This window comes from Myotis daubentonii, chromosome 1 (genome assembly GCF_963259705.1).
Source record: "Myotis daubentonii chromosome 1, mMyoDau2.1, whole genome shotgun sequence".
In the NCBI taxonomy this organism is placed as follows: domain Eukaryota; kingdom Metazoa; phylum Chordata; class Mammalia; order Chiroptera; family Vespertilionidae; genus Myotis; species Myotis daubentonii.
In genome coordinates this window covers 46,430,955-46,449,234 of record NC_081840.1, presented here as the reverse complement: position 1 = coordinate 46,449,234, position 18,280 = coordinate 46,430,955, and the positions used below count along the sequence as shown (strand labels likewise).

At 39.1% G+C, this 18,280-nt stretch overlaps 1 protein-coding gene across 11 annotated transcripts in view; it reads right to left on the bottom strand.

Moving 5' to 3' along the window:
• The window catches only part of CSNK1G1 (casein kinase 1 gamma 1), a 162,447-nt gene that overhangs the window by 31,082 nt on the left and 113,085 nt on the right, over nucleotides 1-18,280 (bottom strand). For 10 of the 11 annotated variants that reach the window (XR_009453118.1, XR_009453117.1, XR_009453119.1 and 7 more), the window contains 6 exons: nucleotides 14,921-15,072; nucleotides 13,335-13,569; nucleotides 8,006-8,091; nucleotides 5,304-5,388; nucleotides 4,881-5,029; nucleotides 3,920-4,024 (listed from right to left, as the gene is read on the bottom strand). Coding sequence is in view for 7 of the 11 variants with exons in the window: in XM_059699064.1 (XP_059555047.1) it covers nucleotides 3,920-4,024; nucleotides 4,881-5,029; nucleotides 5,304-5,388; nucleotides 8,006-8,091; nucleotides 13,335-13,569; nucleotides 14,921-15,072 (812 nt within the window). In the remaining 4 variants the exon portion in view is untranslated. The remainder of the gene's footprint in view (nucleotides 1-3,919; nucleotides 4,025-4,880; nucleotides 5,030-5,303; nucleotides 5,389-8,005; nucleotides 8,092-13,334; nucleotides 13,570-14,920; nucleotides 15,073-18,280) is intronic. The other variant, XM_059699055.1, reaches the window with a different exon arrangement.

Below are 18,280 nucleotides of genomic sequence, written 5' to 3'. Positions count from 1 at the left end.
GTCGCGACCCGCAGGTTGAGAACCACTGTAATGGCCACAGTCTTGGGATAAGCTACAATCAAGTTCTGAGCTCTTCCACTTTCTCCTCCTACTCTAAGTATGGGACCAAGCAGAGCCTGTTAACCCCCATGCTCACTCCTCTGCCACACAATTGATGGGCAGATTTACCCAGAAAAATGAGGCTCTTTAGGCATTATCATCAATGTCACGTCCATGCCTTGATTCCCAAATAGCTCTCTGGTTTTCTTTCAAGAGCCATCCTCTGCCTATTAGCCATCTTCAGCTGGAATGCACTGCTAGTATTTCAAACTTAAGACACCTAAATTCACCCCCGCTGGTTTGGCTTAGTAGATAGAGCATCGACCTGCAGACTGAAGGGTCCCAGGTTTGAGTCCAGACGAGGGCACATGCCCAGGTTGTGGGTTCGATCCCCAGTAGGGGTTGTGCAAGAGGCAGCCAATCAATGATTCTCGCTCATCATTGATGTTTCCATCTCCCTCTCCCTTCCTCTCTGAATTCAATATTTTTTTTTAAAAAAAAGATGCCTAAATTCAACCCCAAATAAGTTTCTCCCCTAACTTTCCCATTTCTAGACATAGTATCACCACCCTCCTAATTATCCAGGCTTGAAACCTCAGAAACAGCTCTGACTCATCCTTCTCCCCTCAACCCTGACATACATGTGGGCTGCTAATTCTGGTAGGTTATATCCCTGTATCACTTTTCTACTACAGGCCAGCAACGGCCCCTTTACCTCTCAAGGGAGCTCATTGTCATCTGATTGTTCTGCATGCTGGCTGCCAGGCTATTACTACCTTCTGCACCAAAAGATTTCTAAAGCAAAGTTTTGATCATATCACTCCTCTGCTCCAAAACTGTTAGTACTTAATCCTTACCACAGCCCAACATTCCAGGAGCTTCATTAAATGGCTCCAACCTACTTTCCTAGCCTGTCTCCTTAATCACACTAAATATTATAGCAGAATGGAACTAGATAATTTGCTGTTCCTCATATTTCCCTCTTTGCTTGAAATAACTCTTTCATTTCCACTTAATTCTCCTAAGAGCATATCAACTACAGCTTCTTTCATGAAACTCTTTGTCATGCTCAGACTGGATAAAATGTCTCCTTTTTCCAAATCCTGATGATGCTAATTTGTGACTTGGGAACCTTATCTGTTCTGCCTTCTGTTATAGTTATCTGGCTCCTTGGCTTATCTGCTTGTCAGTTCTTTGAGGACAAGGACCCTTCTTACCCTGGTATCCCCAGGACATACTTTCACATAGTAGGTCCTCAGATTTACTGAGTCAAAGTTGCTGAAAAACATATTCATTGTCACCTTTAAAGTAAAATTAATATCTTTCGATCTCAAGGAGAGATTTTATTTTCTTCTTTTGCTGATTTCAAAACTTGAAGCGAATTAGTATAAAAAATCATACTGCTTTCATTTCCTAAACTCATAAAAGGGACTTATTTAGCTGTAATTTTTTTTTAAAAAGCCTAAGAAAACAACCCTAGTGATGGATTATAAGACATGAGACCACAAACTAAACACAGTGTAAAGGCTTAACAGACACTAGAAATCCATTTGCCCACAGTGCGCAGGGCAGAAAGAATTCTACCCAGCAAGGATTCAGAATCCTGTTGGGAAGCAAGTGTAAAATTTGCATTAATAAGGAGAAATTCAATCCTTCAGCAGCCATGGGATTCTACAAATCCTACAAGGGGGGAAAATCAGAGATCTTCAGATTAAACTCTTCAAAACCAAGCTTATCACCTTTCAGATGAGATTTCCTAATTATATACACTAGTTTAATGACATTTCAGTTAAAAGTACATTGAAATTCACTGTCCTTTCTCAGATACTAGGTATGACCTCATTTTCTACTCTGGCAATTTAAGTTTTCAACCATCTCTTGTTCCCATATGTTTAAAATTCATTCAAAACAGCAGCACTGACTATGAATTCACTGAAGAAGAAAAGAACAGGGAAACCAAAGGGACCCACATGTTTTAGTTTTCAAATATTCAAAAAAACATGAGTAGGCAGATATGTTGATTAGACTTCACTGGCTACTTAAATTTATTTATTTTTCCATATCTTTTCTATTTAAATGCATTTTCCTTTTTTAAAGGTACATTTCAATGAATGCATTTTCATTATACAGTAATATAACTTCATTATAGAATAGTTTAGAAAAATGTCCACACTACCTCTTCCAAAACTAATTCTGTTAATACTCTGGCATTATCTCTTCCCACTGATTCTCTCATCTTCCCTTTCCCTGAGGGGAAATTTTGAGGCACTTCTAATGTAGTATTCTGATTTCCCCTTATACAAACCATAAACATTTTCAGATTGCTACAAGTTTTCCTAAATATTCTTTTAAGTGACTATATAATATTTACAAGTCACTTTATTATAACCCAGGGTATTTGATAAAGGATTTGAGATGGATCCACAATTATTCCCTTATAATTGGATAGGTGGGTCATTTCTAAAATTTTACTTCAAATGACATTGCAACAGTTTTATACACAAAACTTAATCTATATTTTGGGTTGTTTAATTGTGATTGATTCCAAGAGTAAAGATTATTCTATTAGAGAGGACAGTAAGTTTATCAAATTACTTTCTAGAGTATTTGTAACAATTTGCAAAGTGAAGAGAGTGTCAGTTTAACTGTGTACTTAACTATGTTTTTTTAAGAAAGGGGGCAGGAGAGAGAGGGCTAACCGCAGAGGTCAATAGTGCTGTGTGGTTAACAGAATTCAGTCAAATACAATTCTTAGCCAACTACTTTGATCAAAGCATGTAACTATGCACCCAATTAGGGTACAGAGTTTGCTAAACCCCATCTTTTTTTCTTACCTACGATCTAATACATAATTTCCTCCCTTTATACTTTCCTTAACCACCAAGCCACACATTTGCCAAGAGTATGTACTTATTGGTGAGTCTATCCATATTTTGTATGTACTTCACTGTAACAAGTACATATATATTATTTCTATATGCTATTTTTAACCTATGTTCTTGCACAGTTGCATTTATGAGATGATAAGTGTGGTTGCTATTTTATTGTAAAAGCATCTGTGAATATAAAAAAGTGAGGTTAGGAGGGGAAACAAGCTAATTTGATAGGTGCTAATGATTATGTGTGTGTGGGTGTGCATGCACACGTGTATACATTTACTTATTATTCTTTGTTTATTTGCCTACTGGAGTCCTCATTTTTCTTTTAGCAATATACTATGATATAAAGATATTCATTATACTCACTTCCCAATCAGTTTCTCTTTTTTTTAAATGTTGTCAAATTTGTTTTTGTGTATGTGCTTGCCTCCTCTGTCTTTAAGGCTAAGAGAAGGCTCTCATCCAGACCACTAGTTTCCCAAACCATGAGCGTTGAAAAAGAGATGACATGGCCTTCTGAGGAGTGGCCTAAAGCAAAGCTGAGTCTTCATTCATAATTCTAGAGTTAGCCTGAGTACAAGGACAGGAGTGGAGTGGAGGTGCCAGTTCATTCCCAGGTTGCAGCTGGAAGTCCAAATTACCCATCCTTCCTAATCAGCAAGGAAAAACCAGCATTGGCAAGAGCTGCACACTGGAGTGTCGATGAGACCCCAAGTGGGCTAGCCTGTATATCCTGTATGTCCAGTAGGTCCTTTCAGCCAACAGATTCGACAGGCCCAGATTCTCTAGAGTGGATGCTTACTGTAAGGCACCTGGCTGCATCTCAGTGCCATTACACAAACTCTGAGGGATGCTAGAATGCCACACCATACCAGTGAAAACTGGCAAGCTCTTTGTCTTTAATTTCAATACGTACACTTAAATAGAGAAGCTGAAGAATTTGGGTGTTAACATAAGCCACAAATAAAGGGAATGTCTGAAACAATGAAGGTCCAACACACCTGATTTCGTAGAGGCTGTTGTGATGGCCGATCCCTGTGTGTGTGGCTTTCTCGAGTTATTGCAGATGCACCAGAATCTACATGAACTGACCCTACTGGAGTAGGCTGGAAAAATATAACACAAAGTCAAATGGAGAAAACAGGTCCAACTTAATGCCTCTGCAAAGGACTGCATCATTCAAATTCTACTAGAATAGTAGTAATTATTATTTTCAGCCACCAAGGGCAATTTCAAGGTCTTCTTGTCTTCTCTGTTTGCTTATCTGCAAAAGGGATGCAGCTTGGTCCTCAATACTTCATTGGAGAGTAGTAGCTTACCTTTGAAAATAAAAAAACATCCTGCGGTGATGTCTGTTAGCATGCTCTCGTGCCCTGTGACCCCTGGCCAGAAGAGCAAATTCAAAAGTGTCCTATGGTGCTAGGTTACAACCCTAGAAGTCAAACACCTTAACATCTTATGTAGCACCAGCTTCTGTATCATTCAAATGAAAATTCTTCTTAAAAACTGGCTTAATGCCCCGGCCAGTCTGGCTCGGTGGATAGAGCATCAGCCTGCAGACTGAAGGGACCTGGGCTTGATTCCTGTCAAGGGCACATGCCGGGTTGTGGGCTTGAACCCCAGTAGGGGGCATGCAGGAGGCAGCTGATCAATGATTCTCTCTCATCATTCTCTCTCCCTTCCTCTCTGAAATCAGTAACAATATATATTTTTTAAAAAACTGGCTTAACTTGTGGTCTCTTATGACATACTGGTCATAACCTTAAAAACATATAAGGGAGTAACTCCTACTTCCTAACTCTAGAAAGAGCAATCTATGGCATCATACTGAAAATGTTGGTAAATGTAAAGTTTACAGTCAAAGGAATGTTTCCCCCTATAGATTTAAGCAGAAAGTCTGGCAAGGAAAGGGATGAGGTAGTGCTGGTCTGAGGTGAGGAGGTAGATAAAGAGGATACTCACAATAGGCCTCCCGACCCAATCGTAGGCGTAGTCAAAGGTGTAACCTTTCCTTTCAAAGAGGTCTGTGAAGAGGGTCCGTAAATACTCATAGTCAGGTTTTTCAAAGAAGTCTAATCGCCTGACATATCGCAGGTAGGTAGCCATCTCCTCTGTGAAGAAAGAGGTGAAAGGCCATGCTCATTAACCGAATGCTTCGCATGGGCAGAAGTTCTGGGCCAAGCAAGGAATATTGTACAGACTATTTGACACGGTGTTTTCTTTATGGACCAAATGAAAGTGACATAACCTATCTTGAGCTAAATAACAATAAAAGAAACTAAGTTTTTTTCTGGGGAGCACCTTTATCTAGAGATCCCAAGTCATAATCTTCACCTACTTGAAAGCCTTATTCACATCCGCTAGAGTGTCCTTTTAGCATCTCACCTGGAAAGTTTTCACAGAGTGCTTCAATGGGAGTATTCCTTTTGGTGTCACCAATTTTTTGATATCTCTCTTTTAATGTATCAGCCTGCAGAGAGTAAAGAAAGTTATTTGGAAAGAGGTCTAGTATGTTTGGGAACAGAATGGTTGTTTCACTCAAATTGGCAGGATTTATTAGGTATTTTTCTTAATTATTTTTCTAACATTAATAAGAAATGTAGTAGAGATGATGTATTTAAATATGTACATAACATCTGCTGTGTTCTAGAACATTTACTTGAAAATATACTTAGTAGTCTCAGATAAACACCATCGATGAGACAAGTGGCCAGAATAAGAAGATAAAAATACCATGTAGCAATATTTTCAGAATTGCAGAAGCTTAGTAATCTCCCAGGGCCACTGGGGATCAAAAGTGATTCAGCCTTGCCATGGCTGGTATGGCTCAGCTGGTTGGAGTGTCATCCCATACACCAAAAGGTGATGGATTCGGTTCCTGGTCAGAGCACATGACCAGATTGTGGGTTCAATCCATGTGCAGGAAACAACCAGTAGATGTTTCTCTCTCTCCCTCTTCCTCTCTCTGGAATCAATTTTATTTATTTATTTTTAAAATATATTTTATTGATATTTTTTACAGAGAGGAAGGGAGAGGGATAGAGAGTTAGAAACCTCAATCAGCTGCCTCCTGCACACTCCCTACTGGGGTTGTGCCCGCAACCAAGGTACATGCCCTTGACTGGAATCGAACCTGGGACCCTTGAGTCCGCAGGCTGACGCTCTATCCGCTGAGCCAAACCGGTTAGGGCTGGAATCAATTTAAAAAAAAAAATGATTCAGTATTCCCCTCCTTAGATCAGCTCTATGATAAGATTAAAAATACTCCTAAATCCAAGTGGGGACAGATAGATAAATGGCTCTATATCATACTTACTGAAAAAAAAAAAACAAGAAATAGAAAACAATGTGTTTCTACAGTGAGGTTCCAGAGGGAAAAAAAGTATCTATGATATAAGCATGGCTAACAGATAGGTTTGATATATGTCAGTGGCTCAAAGCAGACAAGTCTGGTTTGCTCAGGACTATAGACAGAGGGCTCCTGGAGCTTGGACCGATAATGTGGTCTCAAGGTAGTCTCTTGAGGCTCTACCTAGCCTGCTGTACCAGCTTTAAGCAATAATGTTCTAAAGTAAATTGGAAAAATTATAGATCTATAACTATCACTAAAATGATTCATGGGCTGTGAGAAAGTTTCAAGAAGCAATTAATAAAATACATACTAGCATATGAATGCATTGTTTGGCTACATAATGAGCAAATAGGATGTGAAACTATTTGACAACTGTCAATATTAATGAGAAGATATATATGACTGGAAGACCATGGAGGAGATGTTAGAGGAAGTTAAGGGAAAAGAAATATCTTCCCAAAGGGAAGTAGAAACCTTACTTTTCAGGACCATGTTCTAGGACACAGCAAAACCAACCATTCTGCCCTCTTGGGGTGGTGAAGTATCCAAAGCTACTGATTACGTTTCTTTCCATACTAACACATTGATATAATTTTTTAAAATACATTTTTTAATGATTTCAGAGGCAGGGAAAGGTAGAGAGAAGTATCAATGATGAAAGAGAATCATCAATCAGCAGCCTCCTGCATGCCCCCTACTGGTGATCGAGCCTGCAACCCAGGCACGTGCCCTTGAGAGGAATCAAACCTGGGACCCTTTAGTCTGCAGGCCAATGCTCTATCTACTGAGCCAATGTTGATATAATTTACAGCTCAAAAATATATCTCACATTTAGCTAACTAATGAGATTTAGCATGGGTTAGAGAAGCTTAGCATTGTCTTGTCTACAGCCAAAGGCACAGTCATTATAATGGTTATATTTATAATTAACTAGAGGCCTGATGCATGAAATTCATGCAAGAGTAGGCCTTCCTTCTCCTAGCTGCTGGCACCAGCTTCCCTCTGGCACCTGGGACCCAGGCTTCCCTCGCAGCCCCTGCTTCATCTGGAAGGTCGTTCAGAAGGACATCCCGTCTAATTAGCATATTATGCTTTTATTATTATAGATAATTAACTCTAATAGAAATGTACTGTATTGACACCTACCAAAAGAAGGCTATTTAAACTACATGGTTCACAAGGAATGACTATTGTCTGCATAGGCATTTATTCAATAAAACACTTGAACAGCAACATTAAACCTGGATTTTTGTTTTCGTTTAGGTGAGCACTCAACTTATATAGGATGAACAAATATTTCCAGTTCCCCTTAGGGACACACCCAGCCCTGCTGGCCTTGCTAGTAAAATGTGTAGCAGCTGCTGTCACCAATTTGTTCCAGAAATTCCCCAACACATTGGGAACACTCATCTTGCTACATAATGGTAGTGGAGGAGGCATACTGACAGAGAGGAAAGCAGCACTGCCAAGGCTGGGAGGGAACAAGGGAAGAGATTATGGAAAATCCAAAAACAAGGAAGAAGGATTCAGATGGGGAAGAAGACAAATGGGAGCAAAACAGAGCTTCCAAAGTCCAGGTGAGCATTTACAATATAGACTAATGTAACCAGTCCTTGCTTCTCATCTCTCTACCCAATCATCCTCTTTGTGCTTCTTGCAGACATCAAATCAGCAACCCCTTCATTACCAACTGAGTACTGAAACAAAGTCCTCCACTGAGCACTTTCAAGGATACCTTGAGTCCTTGCCAGGGCAGGCTGCCTCGAAGGAAATACATGAACATATGGCCCAGAGCTTCCAAATCGTCCCTCCGGCTTTGCTCTAAAAGGGAAGACAGATCACACATTACATTTATAGTTAATAAAGTAGAAAGGCCCTCAAAACCAAGCAGTCCGTTCAGTAACTCTTCTGCTCTGGAAAGTCTCGCTTATTAATTCTTTATCTAAATCAGGGATAGTATTTTAGATCAAGACAGAAAAACAATGTGTGTTCCTCTACCTAGACGTATTAAGAGAAAAGAGCAAATCCTAAACTAAAATCAAGTCCAAATTACTAAACAGTGAGTAACCACCCCTCATTCAATGCTGTCAGCTTCCTGAAAGTAAGATATCTTATTTTCAGTGTATGGGCTATAATTATCCTTGGTTACCATCAGAGAAGGTGAGCAAGCAGACTAGCAGCTAAAGCTGTTGAAACCATCCATTTTGGGTAGGCCTGTGAAGACACTAGCTGCAGAATGCCTAGCATACATGGCTAGTGCTTTTTGTCATAAAAATTAATATCAAATTTTAACTTCATACAATAGAACATCAATGTATAATCTCTCAGCTCCATTCTATTTGTACTATGTTCTATTACTACCTTAAGAAAAATTTAAAACTGATTACTAAGGTGCCCTGTATGGCACCTTATAGGATTCCTGCATTCTGGGAGGAATATATATATGACAAATTGCTGGGTTTTTTCTTTCTTTTAACTGTAATGATTAAAATGGTAAAGAACTGTAGAATAATTAATAAAAAATTACAACTTCATCTCAGAAAACATCCTATACCACCTTTGGTTGTCAGACTGAATTTAAGTAGTATATACCTCCATTTCTAATTTGCCAATTATGGTTCATCTCGGACATTTTATGTGTTTATTTTTCAGAATCAAGTTTAGGGCTTTATAAAAAAATTACAGAAGCAAGACTAAGGGGCTACCTTAAATTTGACTGTGCTTTCACTGTGCAGAAAGTAAAACCCAGGAGTCAGGGAGGCTGGGAAAGCTATTAAACTAACTCAAAATACCACAGCACAACCTGTTTAAATGCTGCCACCAATCATGGGAAATTTGCATGAAAAAGAGTGAATAGTACTCCTTAAAAGAGAAAAACAAAGAAAAGGAAACTTTCTAATTTTTACTGTTTGAAGGAGGCTTTAGGAAAGGGGGTCACTAATGGGAAGGAGGTTTTTGGAAAGGTGGTCACTAAAGGCACCCTGATAAGATATAAAAATAACATAAAATTGAGTACATCAATTGAAATGATCTTAAAAAGAATATATAAACCAGGAGCTTTTGTCTACTCGGCTTGCCTGAAGTTTGCAATAAATTTTATTCGCAATTGAAAACAAAAAGCCATTAGGCAAAAGCAGAGTTTGTTAACAGAACTTAAAGATAAAACAAATTAAAAAAAAGAAGAGGCAGGTTCAATCGAGGCCCCCCAGAAATCAGGGCAGATAGAGAAACCACACCCTGCAGTCTCTCACACGACATCACACCTACTCATCAGCTGTCCATTTTTATATTCACTTCCTCTAACAAGAGGCCCCTTGGCAATAAAAAAAATTCACTGGATAAATGGCTGCACTTTAGTTAGTTGAGCACAAGAGGGCGAAACTCTCCACATTTTCAATATTGATCAGCCCTACAGAAAAAGACTTTCTTTTCACAGCAAAGACCATTCATTATAAAAATGAGATAAAAATAAATAAACATTAAGCCCACTGGAATAAGTAATTTTCAAAAACTGAGAACCATGAAAAATAGCTGTGGAATATGGGATAATAGGAAAAACAATAGTTCTGAGTCAAGTCATCTAGCTCTTGACCCATCCTTTCCATTTATTTAATTCATGTGAAATTCAGCATGATCAAGTCATCTACTTTGGGCCTAAATTTCCTCATTTGAAAATAAAGTGGTTGACTTAGTCAGTGGTCGGCAAACTGTGGGCTTGCAAGCCACATGCGGCTCTTTGGCCCCTGAGTGTGGCTCTTCCACAAAATACCGACTTCTGTGCATGGGCCACAAAGTTTCAATCGCACAGTATGTGCTTGCCCGCACGTGGTATTTTGTGGAAAAGCCACACTCAAGGGGCCAAAGAGCCGCATGTTGACCGGTTTGTTGACCACGGAGGTAATCTGAAAAGTCATTTTCCAGCTCTAAAATAACCTATGATAATTTAAGCCATTAGGACTTCTCAAGAAAAAAAAAGTGAAAACCAGAGCCATGCTTTATTTCCCTATGTCTTTGAACATTCTATATTCAAGTCAGTATTCTCACACGCCCTTATTTATTCATGCAAGATATTTTCATTTTAAAGAAGAAAGATTTCAATGCCAGTGAGACCAGTAGGACATAAAATGTTTCCACACAATAAAGGCTTGCTTTCAACCAATCAGAAAGATGAGCTTATTTTACAAGCATCACATCCCTGATTTTAGGTCAAATACATTTTGTTGTAGGAAAGGGGCTGGATTACCCAGTGTTCTTATCCTAACTTCAATGATTAAAGACTACTTAAATGGGCTGCCTTAACCAGGGCTCAATCAGTGGGGAACGTGGCTAATCTCATGTGGCAAGATCAGGTTTAGGAAGCATCTTTCCTCACAAAATTATTGGCAATTCTCTCCAAGTCATTTGGAAATACACTTCCCTTTTTCTTCATTACAACATAAAGGATGCTACACATTTAAAAATTTATGTGTTTATTTATCAGAATCAAGTTTAGGGCTTTATCATTCATGATTTCAACTCAAGTTATATTACACTACTTTATAATGTCATTTTTACTCTTTTTTTAAAAAAAATATATTTTATTGATTTTTCACAGAGAGGAAGGGAGAGAGATAGAGAGAGTTAGAAACATCGATGAGATCGATCAGCTGCCTCTTGCACATCCCCCACCGGGGATGTGCCCGCAACCCAGGTACATGCCCTTGACCGGAATCGAACCCGGGACCTCTCAGTCCGCAGGCTGACGCTCTATCCACTGAGCCAAACCGGTTTCGGCGATTTTTACTCTTTGCTAATACTAATAGGACAAAGTTCCTTGAGACCCTGGTCAGAGTTTAAAGGGCATTTGACAACCTTCTATATATATTCTCTGTGATACTGTAAGGATAAAATATGGTGACAGGTTGAATTGGACCTGAAAAACTGTGGAACTAGGAAGTCAAAGTTTGGAGATAAACTCTAAGTTCCAATAGAAATGGCTACACCAAGAATGAAGAAACCTAGTCTGACAAAAGTGGATGCTTAAAACATTTTGTTGAATAAATAAGTGGTAATTACCATTACAAAGTCTTTACTACTATCAGACACTATGTTAAACACTTTATATGCATTTTCTCACACAAACCTATAATATAAAGTTTATCATACCCATTTCATAGATTAAGATAACTGAGGCTGAGGGAGGAAGGTTACTGGACCAAAATCACATAGTTTTAAATGAAAAAGCCAAGATTTGTATCCATTTTTCTTAACCTTATACAAATATAACACATACCCATTCCTCCCCTTGTCTGTACTCGCCTTTCCTGACAAGAATAATAAAGGCAGAACACAAATTCCTGAGCCCAGGAAGCACACACTAACAATAATTTCCAGTCTCAGTAAAACCAAGCAATTATGACTTTACTATTTACAACACAGTCTGTCTCCTTGTAAAAAGAAAGGAGGAAATATTGAGCACTATGCAAGAGACCTGTGTTACATATATCACCCATTCAATCTTCAAAGCATCCTTGTGAAATATTAGTCTTATTTTACAGAAAGGTTTCAGGGAGATTAAGAAAATTATCCAAAGTGACACTGATAATAAGTAGCAGAGATTCTAGTCTAATTTTAAAGTATTACATTTAGTTAAATGAGGATTTCCATGTGGTTACTGAAAAAATTCTGGCAGCATTCGTGATTTCAACTAAAGTTGTATCACACTACTTTGTAATGTCATTTTAATTTTCGCTAATACTAATTCATTATCTGAATACCTGTACAGTTTATAAGGCAACTTTGTAGCTATTTAACTTAGTCTTTAAAATATATATTAGTGAAAAAAATACTTATTAGTGTACCACAGTTCATTAATATTTAAACACCTGATATAATTAGCTATGTCTATGATTCTGAAACTTGGTAATATTCCATTTATATGTCTACTCTCTAGGGTGGTGATTTCCAAACTTTTTTTTTTCAATCACTGTGGAATTTGTCTCCAAACAGAATCTTCCATGAAAGAACAATTTATAAAACATATAAAAAGGAAAGCTTTTCTGGAGAAGCTGGGGAGGCCCAGGACCCTGCTGAGTTGGCTTCCACTGTTCTTTAGGCTTCTCTCACAAAAATTCTCCTCTGGACCATTTCTGCTCACAAATAAGGCCTTTTGCCTTGATTAGAGCATTATGAAATATTTGTGCAAACTATCATGTATAAAGTGTAAGATTCATGGAAAAGCAAATATATTTTCACTGAATAAGACATAACCCCTTCCTTAAAAAATTATTCATGGAATTATGCACAGTGAACAGAAGACTAATTCATGTTTTAGTGAAGCACTCTTCCCCAAAGCAGATGTCATATACAAGGTCATCCATACCAAACTCATCACTAAACTTATTCCAATACTACCACCTTAATACAGTAAGTCTATTACCCACACTGCTAAAAAATTAAACATTTGGAAACATAGCAAGGTTGACCCTGGGACACGGGGTTAAGGATGCTGGTTGCTTGCAGTCAAAAATCTATATATGGGGGGGGGGGGGGGGGTTGGGGGTTTAACAGGGGGGATGAGGACACATTTGTAATACCTTAACTAATAAAGAATTTTTTTAAAAAATCTATATATAACTTTTGACTCCCCAAAAACCTAACTACTAATAACTTACTGTTGACTAGAAGTTTTACCAGTAACATAGTTAATTAACACATATTTATGTTATATGTATTATATGTTATATTCTTACAATGAAGTAAGCTATAGCAAAGAAATTAAGAAAATTATAAAGAAAATACATTTACAGTGTTCATAGAAAAAAAAACCATATAAGTGGATCTGTGAAGTCAAACCCATGTTTTTCATGGGCCAACTGTATAAAGAATTAAAATCCTTAAGTTGTCCAACAGGATACTCAGGAAAGTCATTAACTTACCATCTTAAGTTCTCAAGTATAAAAATCCACTTACCATGTGAAGCAAGAAGAATCACAAGTTGTAATGCACAATGGGGACAAAGTATTATTAGAATAAAAAGTTGTTTTAAAAAGCTGCCCTGTTCACGGAGCAGGAAATAAACACACCTTTGCCAAGATGCGTGTTGATAGACATATATCTTGCGGTTCCAGTTAAACTTTTGTGTTCCCTATAAGGTATATGTTTTTTGGTTTCAGGGTCTATGTATTCCTTAGCCAGTCCAAAGTCTATAATGTGTATAACATGCTCTTTCTTATTGCCTTGCCGGCCAATCAGGAAGTTCTCTGGCTTGACATCTCGATAAATGAGATTCTTTGAGTGCACATATTCCATTCGAGAAAGCTGAAAGAGAAAAAACAATGATGTAAATACTCTAAACAAGTCTACTGAAAAAATACATGAAAACATTTGCTTTATCAGCCAAGGTTTTACTTACTGAAATGAAAATAAAACTAATTTCTTCTTCACCACCCAGAGTCACTTCACTCTTTTCCACCAGAAAATATTTTCTGATACTAATATTCACATAACAAATATCCAGATAAAAGAGTGGGGTAGTACAGGTCAGCTAAGCCTCATAATGTTACAATTTGCAAATGGTAAATGGAATTAAGTGTTTTTATGTTATTTCAGAAAGTAAGCATTTGAGAGGCAAGAAGTATCTATGCAGAGACGGTGCATCAAACTACATTGGCAGCCTTTGAAGACAGTGCCACTGCCACATTCACATCCTGCCCACACCTTCCTCTCAGCTGAATAGGACTCCCCAGTTCAGCTCTCTCAGTTGTGGAACTAAGGCAAGTGAGGCCCAGAGAAGTTAATACTGGACTGATATCACAGAGCTAATTAGTAGCAAAGGTAAAGGTACGATTTATATATGAAAGTAAAATTACCCTAAAATAATAATCATAAAAGTATTTCAAATTTCATTAAGTTCATTTCTAGCTACAAAGCTTTTCTACTTACTTAATACAGAAAGGGAAGCACGGACATTTGAATTTTGGGTTCAAAATATAAAGTCAATTTTCCAACATTTCCAAGTTTTTGCTGTAAAGTGGAGGAGACCATTACCACCTTAGTCCAATAAAGATGCATTTGCATCCTCCTCTGAGGGGCTGACAGACTTCTCAAAGGAACTATCTTAACTGCTCAAACTGGTAATGGTGTGTAATTTGGTAGGAGCTGAGAGAGCTGCCTCCTTAGCTATGTCATTCTGTGAGAAGTGAAGGCCAGAGAACTAAGGCAGGTTCTTGGTCACACAATTTTGGAATCTTAATAGTTAGGGCAGTGGATTACATCTCCAAGCTCTTCTTGGATGCGACAGTAAGGGGAGAGGGGAGGACATGACAAAACCTTACAGTTGTGTTTAAATCTATAAATAAAACATCTGAGAAATTATTTGCATTTGTACAACTTCACCTAATCATCCTCTTTCTTTCTAACCTAAATTATATGCTTCCACTTCAGATAAGGGCAGGGCACGGTTCCAAAGTGCCAATTCTTAAAACAGATCAAAGAGCAGATGCAGCCTGACTTTTCTGGGTTAGTCCTTTTTGCCCCGGAATGCACTACCAAGCCTGTGAGTGCACATTCACTAGATGCCACTACATCTGGCCAATCACCAAAAGGGACAAAAGGATGTGTTGGGGGGTGGGACTGACTATCCATTTGCAGAATAGCAATGTCAACTTACCAACTGGATGGCTATCATTAACACAGTCTTCAAAGTAAAAGTTCGGTCACAGAGGTCAAACAAGTCCTCCAAGCTAGGGCCGAGGAGCTCCAGCACCATGGCATTGTATTTCCCACACGGTCCAAAGTAATACACCTGTGGGAGACCTTCACCTGAAAGCAGAGGGGAAGTGGGTGCAGAATGGAGAATACAAAAACCAAAATATGACAGCTGTATCAGCACTGAGTTATAAAGAAAGTACAATTTGTGAGATTTCCATTTTCTTTCATAATCCCTACTGGAGAACTAAACTGAGCACAACAGTGTCAAAGGGAACGAATAAAGCAGTGGTTCTCAACCTGTGGGTCGCAACCCCTTTGGCAGTCGAACGACCCTTTCACAGGGGTCACCTAAGACCATCCTGCATATCAGATATTTACATTACGATTCATAACAGTAGCAACATTACAGTTATGAAGTAGCAACGAAAATAATTTTATGGTTGGGTCACAACATGAGGAACTGTATTTAAAGGGCCAGAAGGTTGAGAACCACTGTAATAAAGGGAGGGAACAGCTAAGTCATTGCACAATTAAGTTCAAATAAGCAGTTATTTAATACCAGAGTGCAAATGGCATATCTACTGCTATATAAGACCGAGAGGGGTTCCTGATCCATTACTTGATCAGAGTGTAAACTATTCTTCCCCAAGGATGCCCAAAAGTGTACTATCATAATAGGTTCAAAAATGGCTTGCTCAAAAGGCCAGACTAACAGACCCTGCTGCATTAGTTGGTTTAATTTGCATTTCCTATGCCTACTGCCAAAGCCACATGTGAAGCTGTTTACAATTGTTTCCTCAAGGACAAATCAAATCAAACTGAAGGGGTGAGGTCACAGAGGGTACAGCCTGGCCCTCTTCTCACAGGGAGGCTCTGTAGTTTCCTGTTTTCTATTAGTTGGAGCAAAGTCAACAGACAAGGTTTGGTTACTGATAAGTAATTATAAAAGGAAAAGGGGGGGGGGGGATACAAGGCTAGGTTTTCCCCAGATTTAAAATTCATAGCTATACGAAGCCAAAATCTAGACTTTCTTACCTAAGTGGCAACTTGATAAGAAAGTGTATTGTAAATGTGAGGTATACAGTGAATATGTGTTAGATAGCACCATGTGAACAGTGATTATGAATGAGGCCCAGAACATTTTAAAAATCTGGTCTCACATTTTTTTCTCGAGAAATTGTTTTGAGGAGAACCAAGATGGCGGCATAGGTTAACGCCGGAGTTTGCTGCTTTGAACAACTACTTCAAAAGTGAAACCAAAAAACGGAAGGGACATCACCCAGAACCACAGGAACGCTGGCTGAGTGGAAGTCCTACAACTAGGAGGAAAGAGAAATGCATACGGACACTCAGAGGAGGCGCAGTGCTGAAGTCAAATTCTGAGGTGCGGAGTGCGTGGAGTGGGCTTGTGGTGGAGGGCGCGGTTGTTGTTTTCAATCGGGAGGGAGTCGAAGACTCTGAGCTCCTGATCCGGGCGAGTCTCTAGGGACCCAGACTCAAACGGGAGAAGCGGGACTGTCTGGCTTCGGTCAGAGCGAGGGCAGCTTTCTCTCCGAGCTTTGCAGCGGGTGCTGGGACTCAGAGAGGCAGAGCTCCTTGGGGCAGGACTGAGAGCCGCCATAACTGCTCTCTCCGGCCCACCCTGTTGATCCTGTGCGACCCGCCCCGCCCAAGCCCTGCACAGAGGCATTTGCCAGATAGCCTCAGGCAAAGGCTAGATTAGCACCTCCCTAGAGGACAGAAGTTCTCTCACTGCTGACACAGCTGATTCTCATAGCCACTTGGCCTGGAGGTCAAACCCTCCCTGGAATTAGCTACAATAATCAAGATTTATCTATAAGACTGCGAACAAAGACCACTAGGGGGTGCACCAAGGAAGCATAACAAAATGCGGAGACAAAGAAACAGGACAAAATTGTCAATGGAAGAAATAGAGTTCAGAACCACAGTTTTAAGGTCTCTCAAGAACTGTTTAGAAGCTGCCGATAAACTTAATGAGATCTATACGAAAACTAATAAGACCCTCGATCTTATATTGGGGAACCAACTAGAAAGTAAGCACACACGGACTGAAATAACGAATATTATACAGACGCCCAACAGCAGACCAGAGGAGCGCAAGAATCAAGTCAATGATTTGAAATGCGAGGAAGCAAAAAACATCCAACCGGAAAAGCAAAATGAAAAAAGAATCCAAAAATGCGAGGATAGTGTAAGGAGCCTCTGGGACAGCTTCAAGCGTACCAACATCAGAATTATAGGGGTGCCAGAAGATGAGAGAGAGCAAGATATTGAAAACCTATTTGAAGAAATAATGACAGAAAACTTCCCCCACCTGGTGAAAGAAATGGACCTACAGGTCCAAGAAGCGCGGAGAACCCCAAACAAAAGGAATCCAAAGAGGACCACACCAAGACACATCATAATTAAAATGCCAAGAGCAAAAGATAAAGAGAGAATCTTAAAAACAGCAAGAGAAAGAAACTCAGTTACCTACAAGGGCATACCCATACGACTGTCAGCTGATTTCTCAACAGAAACTTTGCAGTCCAGAAGGGAGTGGCAAGAAATATTCAAAGTGATGAATACCAAGAACCTACAACCAAGATTACTTTATCCAGCAAAGCTATCATTCAGAATTGAAGGTCAGATAAAGAGCTTCACAGATAAGGAAAAGCTAAAGGAGTTCATCACCACCAAACCAGGATTATATGAAATGCTGAAAGGTATCCTTTAAGAAGAGGAACAGGAAGAAAAAGGTAAAGATACAAATTATGAACAACAAATATGCATCTATCAACAAGTGAATCTAAGAATCAAGTGAATAAATAATCTGATGAACAGAATGAACTGTTGATTATAATAGAATCAGGGACATAGAAAGGGAATGGACTGACTATTCTTGGGGGGGAAAGGGGTGTGGGAGATGTGGGAAGAGACTGGACAAAAATCGTGCACCTATGGATGAGGACAGTGGGTGGGGAGTGAGGGCGGAGGGTGGGGCGGGAACTGGGAGGAGGGGAGTTATGGGAGGGGAAAAAAAAGGAACAAATGTAATAATCCGAACAATAAAGATTTAATTAAAAAAAAAAATCTGGTCTCACAGAGCACAAACACTTCCATCTTACACATTTATGTATACCATAGCCTACAGTTGCATATGATGCTGATTACTGCTTGTTTTTACCTACAAATACCTTTATGAAAGAGACCCCCTTAGAGATCCTTTACCTATTCAGTCTGCAACACAGAAGAGGGCCTTCACCAGAACCTAACTAACCATGTTGGCACCCTGATCTTGGACTTCCAACTTCTGGAA